This window comes from Macaca fascicularis, chromosome 4 (genome assembly GCF_037993035.2).
Source record: "Macaca fascicularis isolate 582-1 chromosome 4, T2T-MFA8v1.1".
Lineage (NCBI taxonomy): Eukaryota > Metazoa > Chordata > Mammalia > Primates > Cercopithecidae > Macaca > Macaca fascicularis.
In genome coordinates, this window is record NC_088378.1 from 67429314 (window position 1) to 67445414 (window position 16101).

General features: G+C 43.9%; 1 protein-coding gene across 16 annotated transcripts in view; it reads left to right on the plus strand.

The window, feature by feature from the left end:
- Nucleotides 1-395: 395 nt before the first annotated feature.
- The window catches only part of SCML4 (Scm polycomb group protein like 4), a 121693-nt gene continuing 105987 nt past the window's right edge, over nt 396-16101 (plus strand). For 8 of the 16 annotated variants that reach the window (XM_074037366.1, XM_065543633.2, XM_074037369.1 and 5 more), the window contains exon 1: nt 499-685. Coding sequence is in view for 1 of the 16 variants with exons in the window: in XM_065543628.2 (XP_065399700.1) it covers nt 445-469 (25 nt within the window). In the remaining 15 variants the exon portion in view is untranslated. Of the gene's footprint in view, nt 470-498; nt 686-768; nt 841-16101 lie in introns of those variants that run through there. The other 8 variants (XM_065543634.2, XM_074037372.1, XM_065543641.2 and 5 more) reach the window with 3 other exon arrangements.

The following is a 16101-nucleotide window of genomic DNA, read 5'->3' on the forward strand; positions in this document are numbered from 1 at the left end:
TTGTTTTATTTGTTCAAAGTCAAACATTCACTCTCTCAGATCACCAGTGTCTTATAAGCCTGGTGTTGGCCCACACTGCTGCAGGATTGGGACAAAGAGATGATGTTACAGTCTGGTTTCTATGGCAACAGAGGAGGGGTAATGAAAACTGAAATGTTGGAAACACCCATTCTAACCATTGTGACATAATTCAGGTTATTACAAGGACGTAACTACCAAAGAAGCAGAAGTGTCATTACCTTGCAGCTCATATCAACAAAAAGCTACACTGCACATTTCTCTTAGTTGGGCTGCTAAGAGGAAGGAAACACGAAACACACACACACACACACACACACACACACACACACAGGCCTCGTTTTCTGCATGTAAAATGTGTGTGTTCTTTAAAAGCCAGTGGTTGGCTGGTTTTCCGGACATGATGTGGTTGAAGCTGTCATCGTAATGGAAATTCATTGCTGTAGCTATGGTAAATCGAGTTTTCTGCCTGTGCTGAATGCATTAGTCTAATGAGATGTTTGCAGCTGGAGCGCAGGCTGCTGGAGACTAACTGTGAGCTACTAACACGGGTGGAAGATAGCTTTTGCAATACTCGGTTTGCATGTGCTGAAAGTCATCTGTCTTCTGAGTCAACACTCCTGACCTGGTAAACAACCTGCTCAGGGCTCTGGTGAACAAGCTGTAGGTAAGGGAGATGCACAATTGGAGGCGTGCCGTTGACATGGGATCTTTCTCTTGTAACTGTCAGCATGACAGGTTACCTGTTTTAGTTTTTCTGGGTTGCATGCCCACCTCTATGGCAACGCACAGGAGTGTCCTGCACTAAAACCACTGAGTCCAGTAGGTGAACTTTAGTTCCTCATATGCAAAGTACAGCATTTGATTTATTAACCAGATCTCAGAGGGGAAAATGTAACATTGAATTACATAGTTTATAAATTCGGGCTATATACATGTTCATTACTCTTTAACTCTGCATTTAAATACCTAGAAAGTTATTTTTTTCCAAATGTGAACTCAAGTAACTGGTGAGTTATTTTTTTTCCCTTCATGATAATTTTGCTTTGTTTTGCTTTTTAATTTAAAAAAACTATAGTATGTCTTGGGATAAAAATATTTGCCTAAAATTTGGTTATTAAATTGGTATGTTATGAACATGTAAAAGTGGTTTTTTTCAATTTAATTTTATTTCAAATATGCCAGGTAGAATATTTTACATGTCTTTGTGCTGGTATTTCCTAATTTATCAGGCATAAACAAGAATAATATTTATTGCTAGTTTCTGGTTTTAATTCGTTTTTGGGGAAAAAACCTGGTGACTATGGAGTATTAGCAGCAGTTTTCCCAAGCTCAAAATCACCTCCTTCCCAGGTGGAGTGCTGCGATTTGAACCAGCTTCCATGTGCTCCTCCCAGAGCATGAGGGGTCCTTTCCAGGTTGCTTGCTGGCTGGACAGGAGCAGTGGATGAGGCCAGGGTGCAGGCTGCTGAGCTGTTTTGCTGAGTTGAGGTGCTTGAGTCAAAGTTCTTTCCACTATCTGTGATCATGAACGAGAGGTGTCTCTAGATTCCATGACGGTACTCATGAGGGTTAGACAATCGGTGGCTTTCTGAGAAAGTGGTTTTTTACTGATCTCAGACACTACAGTACTTGAGAAATCAGGCACTGATCCAGGCACTTGAGAATCAGGGTGTTCTGTTGTATGCTGTTTTTCTTTCTTTTCAACCAGAGGAACCATTTTTGAAGAATGAGGATTATAGCTGTGTTTTTTTCTCCACTTTTTTTTTTTAAAGCAAAATAGAATATCTGGAGTGAAAGCATAAAAATGTAAAAATAACTATAAAGGAATTCTTAATGTGTTAAACTATCCGGGGGTTATAAAATTTCTGTGGAGCATTTTTTATGTTGCTTGGTAGAATGAGTCTGAAAAAATGAGGGGCTATTTGAGCAACAGCAGCTGGGTGAAGATTACCTGGAAAATCGGTACTGTGTGATCGTCTAAACTCAAATAAAAGGTTAACGTAGAATCTTCAGTTTTAGGGAAGTTGGTGGCTGCACAATCTTTAACTTTTAAACAGGCTTTTTGACAGATTTAAAAAAAATATGAATGTGTTTTCTTTAGCTTTTTAAATTGTGTATGCAGATGAGCTCTGAAATATTTTGGTAAATTCATCAGTTTGCTTCATTTGTGGAATTATAACAAAAGTGCAAATCCCACAAAAATCCAGTTCTTTCATGTTTAACGTGTTTACATTTCTTCCCTGTGGCCCCAAAATTACTTTTATCTTGCTGCAAAAAAAAAGAAAAGAGTAAATGAATGGTAATAGAAAGACAAGAAAACAATAAGAGAAACAAGAGTAAGTTGCTTTTCATCATTTCTTTGCTTTTGATGATGTGTTTTCGAGGCCAGGGAAACCAGCAGAAGCAGTTTCACTTTCTGGTTCTCGACTCCTGGGGGCGAGGGTGAAAGGCTGTCTCCTCTAGCAAGCGGCAGGTAAGGTAAGCAGCTCAGCCTACAGAAAACAAGCCAGACTTAAATACTGTCACTTGCTGCAAGAACTTTTATAATGAGAGTTCAAAACAATATTGACTTTAAAAAATATTCAGTAACATTTCCTATTAAAAAATTCAAGCACTACCCTAAAGTACAAACACTTTTGTAATTTGTAAAATTTGAAATGATGAGAAAATCATCTCTGCTGTTTATGTATTTTTAATCTCAATTTTGGATCTCAAATACTTCATTTCAATACATTTAAGGAAACTTAACTGAAGTTCCCTGAAATCATAACAAGGAATGCTCGGAGAGGAATAACCTTTCTGGGAATCTGGAGGCTGAAATGTTAGAGTGCTTCATAGGTCTGTTTACAATTTTGTGTGGCCTGAGGACACATCACACACGTATCCACGCATCCTCTATGACAGGCACCTTAGAGAACTTTTGGTCCAGGCAGAGGTGGTGGCTGGAGCTTGAAAGGCACTTACAGGGCCCTGTTAGGGATCTGCGGGACAATTTTCCTCCCCAAGTCCCTGCCCTTGGAAACCTCAATATCACATGGGTAGATACCAGGGAGCTGGGATGTGCCCATCTCACTCCACAAGTCCCGAAGAGCGTGGGAGGCGATGCTACCCCTCATTGGGCTGGGAGCCTTAGGATAGCAAGCATCTCCAGTGTCATTCTTCCCCTGAGCCCTCAGATGGTATTTGGGGATGGAATGGGAAAGAAGGGAAAGGAGATGAGAAAAGACCCTCTTTTAATCTAATTATCATGGAGCATAAAATCTTGTCTAACATTTTGCGGATGAAGTTTGTGAAAGCAATTGCCTTTGGTGTGATCACACAAGCTTCTCTCTTTTGGTGGGCAAATTCGACATTTCTAAGAAGGAACTTTTAAAACATGCCTCCCTGGACATCTTCTTTCTTCATTCTGCAATCTCTCAAAAGGCTAGTTTTAGATTTACATGTTTTTTAATGTTTTCATTGCCTTCAAAAGCAGACAGGTGAGGCGAGGCGAGGGGGATTAAAAATAGCCCCTGGGAGAGACATTAAACGGCTTGGTACAGATATAATGTAACAAAAGCCACCAGGGTATGTAGTAAATTACTCTAAATTTTAATTAATGAGTCACAAAAGCCACACCACAAGCTTTAAAAATTACCCTTTTATCAATAAGGTGATAATTAACTTTCTCTGGAATTAGCAGTTCTCTCAGCCCCGGGGCAGTATGCAGCCTAGTAAGTTCTCTGGAATGCTGCCAATTTTTAACAATTGGTCTTTTGGCAAACCTACTGGATTTTAATTCAAACATCTATTGTGACATTTTCCAACGTGGTCCACAGACCATTAGGATCACCCAAATCATGGTAAGATTTCTGAGGTCAAAAGAGTAGCTTGGAATGTTTGAATTGCATTTGAATATGTCACTTTATCTTTCTTCTTTTTTTTCTTTTCTACCTTTCCCCACCCCAAACTTCTGCATTTGCAAGAGCGCAGTACTCCAGTCTGCTGTACATCTCTACTAGAGTCTCTGCTGTACATTGCCGTGGCGAACCCTGCATTTGTTGATATGCCCATACCAAGTCCGAACGCCTTGGCTGCCAGCCAGTGGGTTCTAAGCTTTTTTCGTTGTTGTTGCACTCATCGTGGTTTCAATTCTGGCAAGGGCTCACTCCATGTTTTTGCAAACTCTCACCCGTGGTTTGTCAAATGCTGATCTTTAGATTGAGACTTGAAGAGGCACTTTGGGCAGCAGGGCCATTTTGGACATGCTTACAGAGGCTTGGAATTTAGCTTCTTCTGATCTGCATATATTAATGTCTGAAGAGGCACAGACAGGAGCATTCAGCATTGCAGAGCAGCCTTCCCCACAACAGCCCTTCTGAGACATGCACACGCACACACGCACACACATGCACACACACACACACACACACCCCTCCCAGTGCTGCTGGTCACTGGTGGGTGGCATTCAGGGACAGCCTCAGGAGGGACACTGCTATTTGGGTATAGCATCTGGAAGGCAAGTGGTGATGGATGCAGATCATCCCTTCAAAAGTCAGCCTCCTCTCTTCCCTCTGGATCTTTCAAATGTTAGCATTGCTGGGCTCCTGCTTCTCTCAGCCAAGAGACGTGGCCAGGGCTGGATACCGGTGACAAGGCTTCCTGCTGTGTTAAGCAGACAGTTCTGACACAGACAAGAACATCCCTGCCTTCAGGCAGATGGGGTGGAGACCAGCAGCAAGCTGCAATTGTGCATTCTGGAATAAATCAGCACTTAGCCATCCGGAGAAGCCCTTTGCTACTGCGGAGGAGATAAAACACCTCTTGCTTCTTGGGATGATTATTTCTTGGGCTACTGTTTTAGGACAGAAAGGAATTTACTACCCGGTGGCAGTTCTCACTTTGTATTAAGCTGAAAAGTCATTCCATTGAGTCCATTTGACACTCTGAAGTAATGGGAGCAGATTTTGACAGCCACATTGCATGTTTCCCAGGGATGACTATCACTATACCAGTTTTACTAGTTGTCTTTTAGCCCAGTGATAAGAAACCATATAAACTCCTCTTTACTCTGCCACCAACTCAGACACATGCTGCCTAAATTTTCATTTGTGGGGAGGCAGATGTGATTTTTTTTTTTTTTTTTGGCAGTTGCATTTTTTGATCAGATAAATGCAACCCACCATTGCTGATTTTCAAGAATGATTGAACATTCCTGCAGCCAGACTGTCTTAGTCTTTTGAGAAATTGGCTGGGCTGAGGAGTGGTCTTACTTTTTCCAGAAAACACACAAGACAGAAGCAGAGGAGTGGAGCAGGCTGTTACGATAAAATTAGTATGCCGGGAAAAAATAGTGTCAACACTGTGCTTTGAAAGGTGGTGATGTTGTCTGCTTAGCCCCGCGATGGTGACTCAACTTTGGGGAGCTGAATATTTGGTAAACAAAGCCTTGCCCTTTTCCTCTCCCTGTGCTGATCATTACAGAGAAGACCTCATTGTTTCAAAACAGAAATATATGGCCTGAAAGTAATCCTAAAGAAATGTGCAGCCTCCCATGAAGATGAGTACTCAACTTGGGAACAAGGCAAAGAATTGCCTTGGCTGGGTCTAAATCCAGCCAGGGGAAAGTGGTATGGAGCAAAGAGGCAGTGGGATAAAACAAAGAGAAAGGAGCCTGTTCCTTCTCCCTTCCAACCCAGCACTTGACCTTCACTCTCCCTCTCACACCCCCAGTGCAGTTCAGAAAGGATTCAGTAATAACTATGAGTACCATACAGCTCTCAGCTCATAGACCATAGGGGCCTTTTCTTTTGAATTGAAGAAAAGATTTTCTCTTCTCCTGTCCTCTTTTGTCCACAGGTCATCCTGGGACATCATCGCTCTGATGAGAAAACCAGGGTTGAACACTAAGTTGTATGTTTTTTCCTGGTGTCTAGAGCCAGGGCCTGCCCCTCTCACCAGGCCCATGAAACACTTGGAGCCACCACGTCTAAGGCCCTGCCTTGGATGCAGCTTCAAGTTGGCCTGGGGCTGGCCTCGGGATTTTAATCCTGTTTTGACAAGGAGTCTGCCTTGGTGAATAAGCAAAGGAAGAATCAGAGAGAAAAACACAAGGCGAAAGCCTATTCCAGGGCATTCATGCTTTTGGTTTTGGAGACAGGATTTGGGGGTCAAGTAACTTAATTCCTTTGGGCCTAACCATTTCTGAGTGATTATAGGACTATAAGAATCATTCTCATTCTTTGTGACCTTCCAAAGAAGATGCTGACCTCTTTCCTTCACAGTTCTTTAGGATTTAGTGCCCTCATTATTGGGAAATTTTGGTGATGTCAAGGCTTTATCAAACAATTAGCTATTAAAACATGCTGTTGATTCCAAAAAGAATAACTCACAAATGTTGCACAATGCGTTGGGTTTATTGATCAGTAAAGAATTCCACTGTGGGAATAGATTTCTGTCATTTTTTCAGTCATGAGAAATCTGTGGTCATTTGTTGGATTCAAGCAAGATTTGGTTCATGCTGTTGCCATTGTGGCCTGTGCTGGGGGAGTTTGCCTTGAGACTTAGGAGTCAACAGAGCAGCCATCTGGGCACTGCCCCTTGTATTGGAAATTCTCCCTTTCAGATGCCAAAGGTGCCCAAGCATATTCGACTATATCACTTTTAAGACCTCGTTTGCAAAAAAGCTTCAAGTGGAAAGCTGTAGATAGCGTTAAATTTTGGTATGCAAATTACAAAGCATAGAAACAGTGGGGGAAAAAGCTGGTTCTAATGCTCGAAATCACCACCCATGGTGTGAAAATATAGCTCTTGTTTTGAGTGTCTTAACATAATTAGTACCAGAGACTTAACATAAATAAAGAGGGCAAACGGCATGGTGGGGTTGTGTTGGTGCCTGATGTGGAAATGGTTAATTGGTCCCACAGTGAGAAACTGTACAACCATGTGTTGCTTTAATGAGACCAGGTGAGTATAAACTCTCTCCAGGGATGTGAAGTTAGTACTCGATTTGGGAGGTGATATGTGTGAGAATATGTGGGGACCAATGATATGATGGTATAGAGGATTGGTTCTTTCTTTCTAGGGCCCTCTCTTTTAGTTAGAAGTCATTTGGCATGAACCCAGTAAAGAAGAATAAAGCAACTAAGAGTGATCTGACAGTAGAATAAGAAAAAACTACATTGAGTGATTTTTTTTTTTTTCCTATTTTTTTTTGAGATGAAGTCTTCCTCTGTCACCCAGGCTGGAGTACAGTGGTGCGATCTCAGCTCATTGCAGCCTCCGCCTCCCAGGTTCAAGAGATTCCTGCCTCAGCCTCCCAAGTAGCTGGGATTACAGGTGCCCACCACCACACCCAGCTAAGTTTTGTATTTTTGGTAGAGACAGGATTTCACCATGTTGGCCAGGCTGGTCTCGAGCTTCTGACGTTAGGTGATCTGCCCACCTTGGCCTCCCAGCATGCTAGGATGAAGGCGTGAGCTATTGCACCTAGCCTACAAAAAAGGTACATTCAGAAAGGTTTGTCTAATATGTATTTCCCTGGAAGCAGCCCAAATCTCTGTTCAGGTCAGATGCTGAGAAATTGAGTTCTTATTCGTTGGCTTGGCCTCACGGTAGTGTGAGATTAACTGGAAGTGTAATTGTTTAGAAAACATATTTCTGGGCACAGGTTAGGTCATTGTTTTTATGACTATATTTGACATTTTCATGCCTGAAGGAAAAAAAAAATTCCATTGGACCAAAGACCCAGCTGGTCCCTGTAAATTTTTAACAGCAGATAACACAGGTTATGGAACTTCCGGGACAAAGTTAAGCAAACTCAGGCCACGTTTTGGCAGAGATTTCCTGTATTCTGCGTGTGTACTTTGTGAATTGAACATCAGTTTCAGGGGTTTTCTTTCTCATCCCTGAGAGTGCAGATTTAAAACAGAGTAAGGAAACTTTATGCTGGAATCGTGGTGCCGCTGAAGTCCCAGACCATGTTCCAGCTAGCTCACTCCTCTGTGGAGAAGTTAAAATGACAACTAAACAATATGTTTGAGGGAAAAGCATCTAACATTCAAGGAAAGAATTAAAAGCAAAAATCTATACTCTGAGAAGTGATCTCGAAGTGAATCCTGGATTCTTAGACTGAATGGGTTTCAAGGCCTCTCTCCCAGGTCAAGGCCCAAACTCCCCGCTAACGTCTCGGAAGGAGGCAGACAGCACAAGACTCTATCCTCCCATTGTTAGGAAGCTCCAGTTGTTAGCAATTTCCTACCTTTCTTCTCCAGTACCTTCTTCCTCCCCTGAGAGCCTACTTGTGTGTTCAGAGCTGCACAGAATCCATGTAAATGGAGCCGCATGTATTCCAATTCAGAAAAGCCAGTTTCATGGCCACCAATGTGACCTAGGGCAAGTATCGTGGCATCCCTGAGCCTCCTCTCCTCCCTGGAGATGTTCTTCCTGTCAGTCCCCACTGCTGAATGGTTCAAAGGAAACAGTATGTGGAAAAGGGCTTTGTAAAGCATAAATGCTGTACGGATGATAATACACATTTGCATCAGTTGAGCATGATGTGCTCAGGGATGCGGAGGGAAGCATGAAACATGCTTTGTCTTACTTACCATGTTTGATCCACACAGGAAGTCAATACAGGAGGGGCTGTTTTTACCGCCAACATACAGATGGGGAAACTGAGGCTTATATTACACATAACTAACTTATTGAGGGCCACACGGCCCTAGGAGTCTGTGAGTCTTTCCTCCTCTGGTTTGAGCAGTGGCCGGGGCATCCGTGTCTTTTCACCTGCGAGGGCTGAAGAGAAAGAACTCTTTCATGCTGAGCGCCAGCCTCTCCTGCTTGGCCTGGCAGGGCCACTCCAGGTCCGGCAGGTTCCAGAAAGGAAATGATTCCCTGGTGTTTCCACTTGGAAAGGCATTTTTGATCTATGGAAAATTTCTTTTAAAGCAGTGAGCTCTTAGGCCTATCAGACCCACCCCCCATTTTTATTGCAAATATATTCAAGCACCTGGTTTACAATTCTGAGGTGAAATTCCTGGATAATATAACTCACTCCCACCCATAAGTTTCACAAAAAATTAATATAATGTCATAACCAAAATATAAAGAAGAATGAGGCAAAGTATTTGCTAATTACTTCCAACGCAGGCACCTGCCTCTGGGCAACAGAACGAAGTGATCGGGGGCTGACACCTGCCCCCAGAAGGTCAGGCCGGGCCACCCCTCCAATGCAGTCTAAGTCAGAGGAGTGGGATTGGTGACTCAGATAACATGAGCTGCTGCGGGTAGTGTGATCTTCCAAAATGATACACAACTATTGGAATTCTGAAGAAAATAAACAGTTTTCCTTTGATTTATGTACTAATGGCATTCCTGGAAAAGAAAGTGTAAAATGTCTATTACAGCTGAGCAGAAATATCTATTGCTTATTTGTAAAATAAGTTAGTCCCAGGTTCAGAAAAGCGGGGTATTTCTATACAGCGAGACAATGCTTTCATTGTGTGGGACTGCTCCATCCATTGAGGGACACCCAGCATCCCTGGTCTCTGCCCTCTAAGTGGCAGGAATGCCCACTCTGCCCCCAGCATTGTATCAGATACAACCATCACCGACACATTTCCGAAATGCCCCTCTGCCAAAGCTGTTACCATCACTGTTCAGCACCTGTGGATCAGAGCGGCCACTCATTTTACTTTCTCCTGCCTCCCCAAGCACTCTGATTAATTAAGGCTTAGAAAAAAGATGGTTCTGTTTTGCCAGTTTCCTGCATGATCACTATGCAGAGCGCTTTCAAAGATCATGGGAGGAACTTTGGGGTGCCCTTAACATTCTAGGAAGATGCTTGCTAGTGAATTTCTTCTGAAAACTATAGTTTCTATCACGTGTCAGTCTCCTTCAGATTATGCATAGGCTTTATCACATGTATGGTGTTTTAGAAAGCACCTTTGTACGGCCTGGCACGGTGGCTCACACTTGTAATCCCAGCACTTTGGGAGGCCGAGGGCGGCGGATCACTGAGGCTGGGAGCTCGAGACCAGCTTGGCCAACGTGGCGAAACCCCGTCTCTACTAAAAATACAAAAATTAGCCAGGTGTGGTGGCACACACCTGCACGCCCAGCTACTCGGGTGACTGAGGCCTGAGAATCGCTTGAACCTGGGAGGTGGAGGTTGCAGTGGGCCAAGATTGTGCCGTTGCACTCCAGCCGGGGTGACAGAGTGAGATCCTGTCTTAAAAACAAACAAACAAACAACAAACAAACACCTTTGTAAAATCCTCACTATTCTGTAGGTTGGCTTAAAATGATTAACACTTCCTGAGGGACTGTGATGGTATTCACACTTACCGAGGGACTGTGATGTTGCAGGCATTGTGGGTATCCACACAACAGCCCAGAAACATATCACCATTCCATGTCACAGACCAAAAGGCAGAGATTCAGTGAGCTTAAACAAATGTACCAAGATCACCTGTTAAATGGTATAACTGGGTCTCAAATTCAGGTGTGTCTGACTTTAAAACTCACACCTTTTTTCCAGTCTGACTTGCCACTTGAATTAAGTGGCTCCACAGTGAACTTTTTTATCCATGCTGTTGAAACCCCATTCTGAGGACTTTCTCCTTATTCAATACATAAGAACGAGGTAAGGGAATAAAGATGGCCACAAATTCTTTGACATTCCTTCCATGGAGATGTGGAGTCTAACTCCCCTCTCCTTGACTGGCATGTGTTGCTTGGCTCTTGGGATTGGTGGAAGTGACCTTCCAGGATGGATACATGGAGCCTTGCAGCTCTACTGGGTCCTTGGACGCTAGCTCTTGGCACCCTCAGTCACCACGGGACTGCCCTGGGCACCACTGCCCGGAGGCTGCCATGCGGTGAGAAGCCAAAGGCACATGGAGAGGCTCTGGAGGAAGAGACACAGAGAGAAAGAGGTGGGAGACATGGAGGGATCAGACACATGGGTGAAGAACCCATCCTGCATGTGTGGACCACCAAGTCCCAGCCACCCCAGCTGCTGTCACACAGACCACAGACAAACTGCCCAGGCAAACCTCTCTGAATTCCTGACTCACAGAATGGTGAGCTATGAGAAGCTACCAAGTTTGAACTTGTACTTAATGCAGCGACTGGTAACCGCAGCATGTAGTCATGGCATTCTTTCTGTTGTATTGTGCCTTATTTTTGATGCCTAAGAAAGAACCATCTTCCTGCCAAAAAAGTAGGCAAAAATTCACTATAAAATATAGTTGACCTCCATTTGGTAGAGATTGAAACGAGAGAGAGAAGGTTTGTTCCATGACCATTCTGTAAACCATTCCCCACCTCCACATTCAAAATGTACCCAGTCACACCATCTGAAGTGTGTTTTCAGTGGGCACTGTTATTTTAATGTGTATTTAATTTTACAGTTGGTTTACATATATACATATACATATATATGTAATATTTTTAGAGATGGAGTCTCACTCTGTCACCCAGGCTACAGTGTAGTGGCATGATCTCAGCTCACTGCAGCCTCTGCCTCCCAGGCTCAAGCCATCCTCCCACCTCAGCCTCCTGAGTAACTGGGACTATAGATGCCCACCACCACCCCAAGCTAATTTTTTGTATTTTTGGTAGAGACAGGGTTTCTTCATGTTGCCAGGCTGGTCTCGAACTCCTGAACTCAAGCCATCCTCCTGCCTCCACCTTCCAAAGTGCTGGGATTATAAGCATGAGCTATCTTGCCCAGCCTATATTTATATTTTTAACAATAAACATGTGATTTGAATTTATTAGTATGACATAAAGTTTCATTAAAATGTATTCATTTAAATAGGCCATTTAAAGATTTAGTAAATATTAGGAATGCAGGAGGTGTACTAGTTAGGGTTCTCCAGAGAAACGGAACCAATAGGGTGTGTGTGTGCGTGTGTGTGTGTGTCTGTGTGTAAAGAGCTCTACTACTAGGAGTTGGTCAAATGATTATGGAAGTCGAGAAGTCCTGAGATCTGTGATTGGAAGCTGGAGATGCAGGGGAATCTATGGTATAGTTCAGTTCAAAAGCCAGCAGACACGAGACCCAAGAAGAGCTCATGTTTTAGTTTGAGTCTAAAGGCAGAAAAAAAAATGTCCCTGCTGGAAGGCAGTCAGGCAGGGGGAAGTCCCTCTTGCCCCATGGAGGGCCAGCCTTTTTGTTCTCTTCAGGCCTTCAGTGGATTGGGTGAAGTCCCCCCACGCTGTGGGTTGTCATCTGCTTTACTCAGTTCACCAATTCAAACGTTAATCTCTTCCAAAAACCCCCTCACAGAAACACTTGGAATAATGTTTAACCAAATACCAGGGCACCCACGGCCCAATCTAGTTGACACATAAAACTAAACATCAGAGGAGGTATCGGACATGGCAAATATTACAAAGGTTGCACCCCAGGTCTGAAGCTTGGTAAGCACTGCTTTGAGCTCTAGACTGTCCCCGTCTCTGGTATGGAGGGTTTGGAGCTGACACCCTGGTGGGATTGTTCAGTTCATCTACGGGGACTGTGATCCTCTGACTGTTTTCCAGAATGTCTCCTGGGAAGGTTATCTTTCATTTTCAGAGCATCTTTTAGAGACTGTCGTGACTAATTCTGGGGATATTTGAGCCACCCTTCAGAATTCCAGCTGCCCTCCAGGGAGAGGGAGTTTCCCGGCAATCCACCACTGGCCACTGTGTTTATCGTCAGTGCCTCAGCTGCCCATAGATCTGCAGTTAAGGCTCCCTGCTGGCTCCCCCACAGGATCACATGTCACACAAACTTGGTCCTCTAGTGAGAGAACGTCTGCCCTGGAAGTCAAGATTGTTGGAAACCCTGTCTCACTATTTAATGTTAAGTCTGGCTCAGTGATGACACAGATGAAACTGCTCAATTCAGATGTGATGGTTAAAACATGACATCATAGACGCTATGACCGGTCCATGTCTCACAACCATTAAGGAAGCTGGACGTTTTCATGTCCCCCTCTGGGTTCTGCTTGTTTAGATGATGCTGTTTGGCACCATCAGTTTCACTTCCCCACTGCCCACTCTGTGAATTTGTGTCCAGACTGCCCCCGGAAGCAGAAGAAAAAGTCTTTAGGTCAGCAGTTTTACCTCTTTGGCCTCTTTGACTGGAAGTGTCATTGCAGAACAGAAAATCATTGAGGGGACCTTCAGAGGGATTGAAGACACATTTTTTCCCCTTTAGGCTGATGCCTTTTGATGGGGGCATTTTGGGCAGCCCTCAGCTTACACAAAGTGCTGCATATCAGTATACCTGTTATTGCTGTCACTCTGTCTTCTGCTGTCTGAGACAGGAATGGAAGCACCCACCGCTTAGAAAGACAAGATGTGGTAGGGCTGGAGAGAGGAGTAGGGGTAGGCTGATTCAGAAAGTAATACGAAGAACACCAGGAACCACAAAATGCAATCAAGAAAACAGGCAAGTTCATAAAAACAAGTTGTATTTATTTTGACTATATATTAATAGGATGGAAACAGTGGTGATCTGGCTCCTGTGTTAAAGAAGAAAATGTATTCACAGTGCTGTATCAGTCTTGTAAGGCTGCCATAACAAAATCCTGCAGACGGGGTGGCTTACACAGCAAAAATTCATTTTCTAACAGTTCTGAAAGCTAGAAGTCCAAGATCAAGGTGCCAGTGGCTCTTGTTTCTCTGAGGCCTCTCTCCTTGCCTTGCACGTGGCTGCCTTCTCACTGTCCTCATGCAGCCTTTCCTCGTTATGCTTCCACTCCTGATGTCTCTTCCTTTTCTTATAAAGACACCAGCCCTATTGGATTAGGGCCCCATCCTTATTATAATACCTCATTTAGGCTTAAGTATGTCTTTAAAAGCTCTATCTCCAGGCAGGGAGTGGTGGCTCACATGTGTAATCCCAGCACTCCGGGAGGATGAGGTGGGAGGATTGCTTGAGCCCAGGAGTAGAGCCTGGGAAACATAGTGAGACCCCCATCTCTATAAAAAGAGAAACTAGCTCTATCTCCAATTACATTTCACATTGGGAGTTATGACTTTAATATATGATTTTTGGGGTTGGGGGAACAACTCAGTTTATAATAGTGTTTAAGATTTCATCTGACAGTTTAATCTGTTTCCCTAGAAGCGATCAATGGTAAATGTGTTTCATAATGGCCTATTACTACTTACCAAACACCTGAAATTTCTTTAAATTTTAGGCCACTCACATTCCTGCTGCCCTCATTCCAGATAGCCAAAGGACTTCAGGAAGGTTTCAACTCTACCCCAGGGCAGAGAAGACATCTGTCTCCAGATCCCTCTTAAAGAAGAACTGGAATCTCCACCTGTCTCTTTCTTTCTGGCTCCCACTCAGTGCCCCTCCCTGCCCTCTTCCTGCCCACAGCAGTGCAAGTTCATAAAGTATATCCCAAGCGATGAGAGGAGGAACCAGCAAACAAACCTGCCTAGGATCAGTGATTTTCCTGGGGCTTTGCTGGTGACATTCTCTATCCACATGTCACTTGATGCCCCTTGACTGAAGATTTCCAGGCAATTCTCGGTCCCACCCAGTATGGCAGGCAGTGTGGGGAGGGCCACAGTGAGAAGAGCGAGCCTGGGCACACTTGGAGTTGGGCTTCTTACCTGATAGCCACAGACTCCTCTTCTTCACACCTCTCAAGGTTGTGTGAGCCTCCAGGACAGAGGCTGATGCTCACAGTGGTCAGCACCAGGGCTCTTCTCTATCTGCCCACAAGCAGCCAGCCTCTGTCTGTTTGCTAACTGCCCCCTCCCCCGACCACGTGAGCACAGTGCCTGGCATAGACACCCACAGGTTTTTCAGAGGGCTCAATGAATGTAGAGAACACCAGGAAACACAAAATGCAATCAGTAAAAACAGGCAATCCTCCCACCTCAGTCTCCCAAAATGCTGGGATTACAGCTGTCAATGGAGAGAGAGAGGACGGTGAATAATTATGTGAGGGGTTAGGCACTCGAGGGCTTCCTCGACTAGCCTACCTGCTTTCTGGTTTTGAATTTCAACTGCTTTAATGGACATCTCCACCTACCTGTTCCACAGGCATCCTGAACTCAACGTTTCCAAAACTGGACTCATCATTGCTCCCTTTCGCATATCTTCCCCTTCTCCTTTTTTCTGTCTTCATTAAAGGTATCACTGCTTCCCCAGCTATCCAAGATAACAGTTTTAGAATCCCAAACTCTCCTCACCGCGTGCCTTCCAATTGGGAAATAGGTCCTGATGGATGTTACTTTCAAAAAAGTTTTCTGCATTTTCCCTTTCTCCATCCACCCCTTGGTGGCCCTTCCTCAGGCTCTCATTAGCACCCTTCACAGGGTCCACCACGATGGCCTCCTGCCCTGCTTCTCTGCCTATATTTTCTCCTCCCTTTAACCCACTTCACACATTGCACTAAGATTATCTTTATAAGATGCAGTTCTGATCATCTTAGTCCATTTGTATTGCTATGACAAAATACACTAGACTGGGTAATTTATAAACAGCAGAAATTGATTTCTCAAGGTTCTGAAGGCTGGGAAGTCCAAGACCGAGGTGCCAGCAGGACTGGTGGCTGAAAGGGCTGCTGTCTGCTTACAAGACGGTGCCTTGTTGCTGTATCCTCTAGAGGGGACAAATGCAGTGTCCTCACATGGCAGAAGGGATGGAAGGGCAAGAGAGTGCTCCCTTCAACCTCAATCCCTTTGATAAGGGCACTAAGGGATCTGCTCTCATGACTTAATTATCTCCCAGAAGCCACGCCTCTAAATACTGTTGCATTGTGAGTTAAGTTTCAACATGAATTTTGGAGGGGACACTATCATTCAAACCACAGCGCTGATCTACTCACCCTAGTGCTTAATAATCTCACGTGGATTCCATTGCTCACACTGATGGTTGCCAAATGTTTTGCCTGTGTTCTCCATTAAGTCATCCCAATGCACATATATATTATTTATAATTATTTAATTATTAAAATATTCTTGAGTGCACATCCCCAACATATGTATATTTACGTATATTGAAAGATTACCTACATACTACTATATTAATGCATTATGCACATTATAAAACATACGCAAAGATAGAAATGAAAAACGCCACAT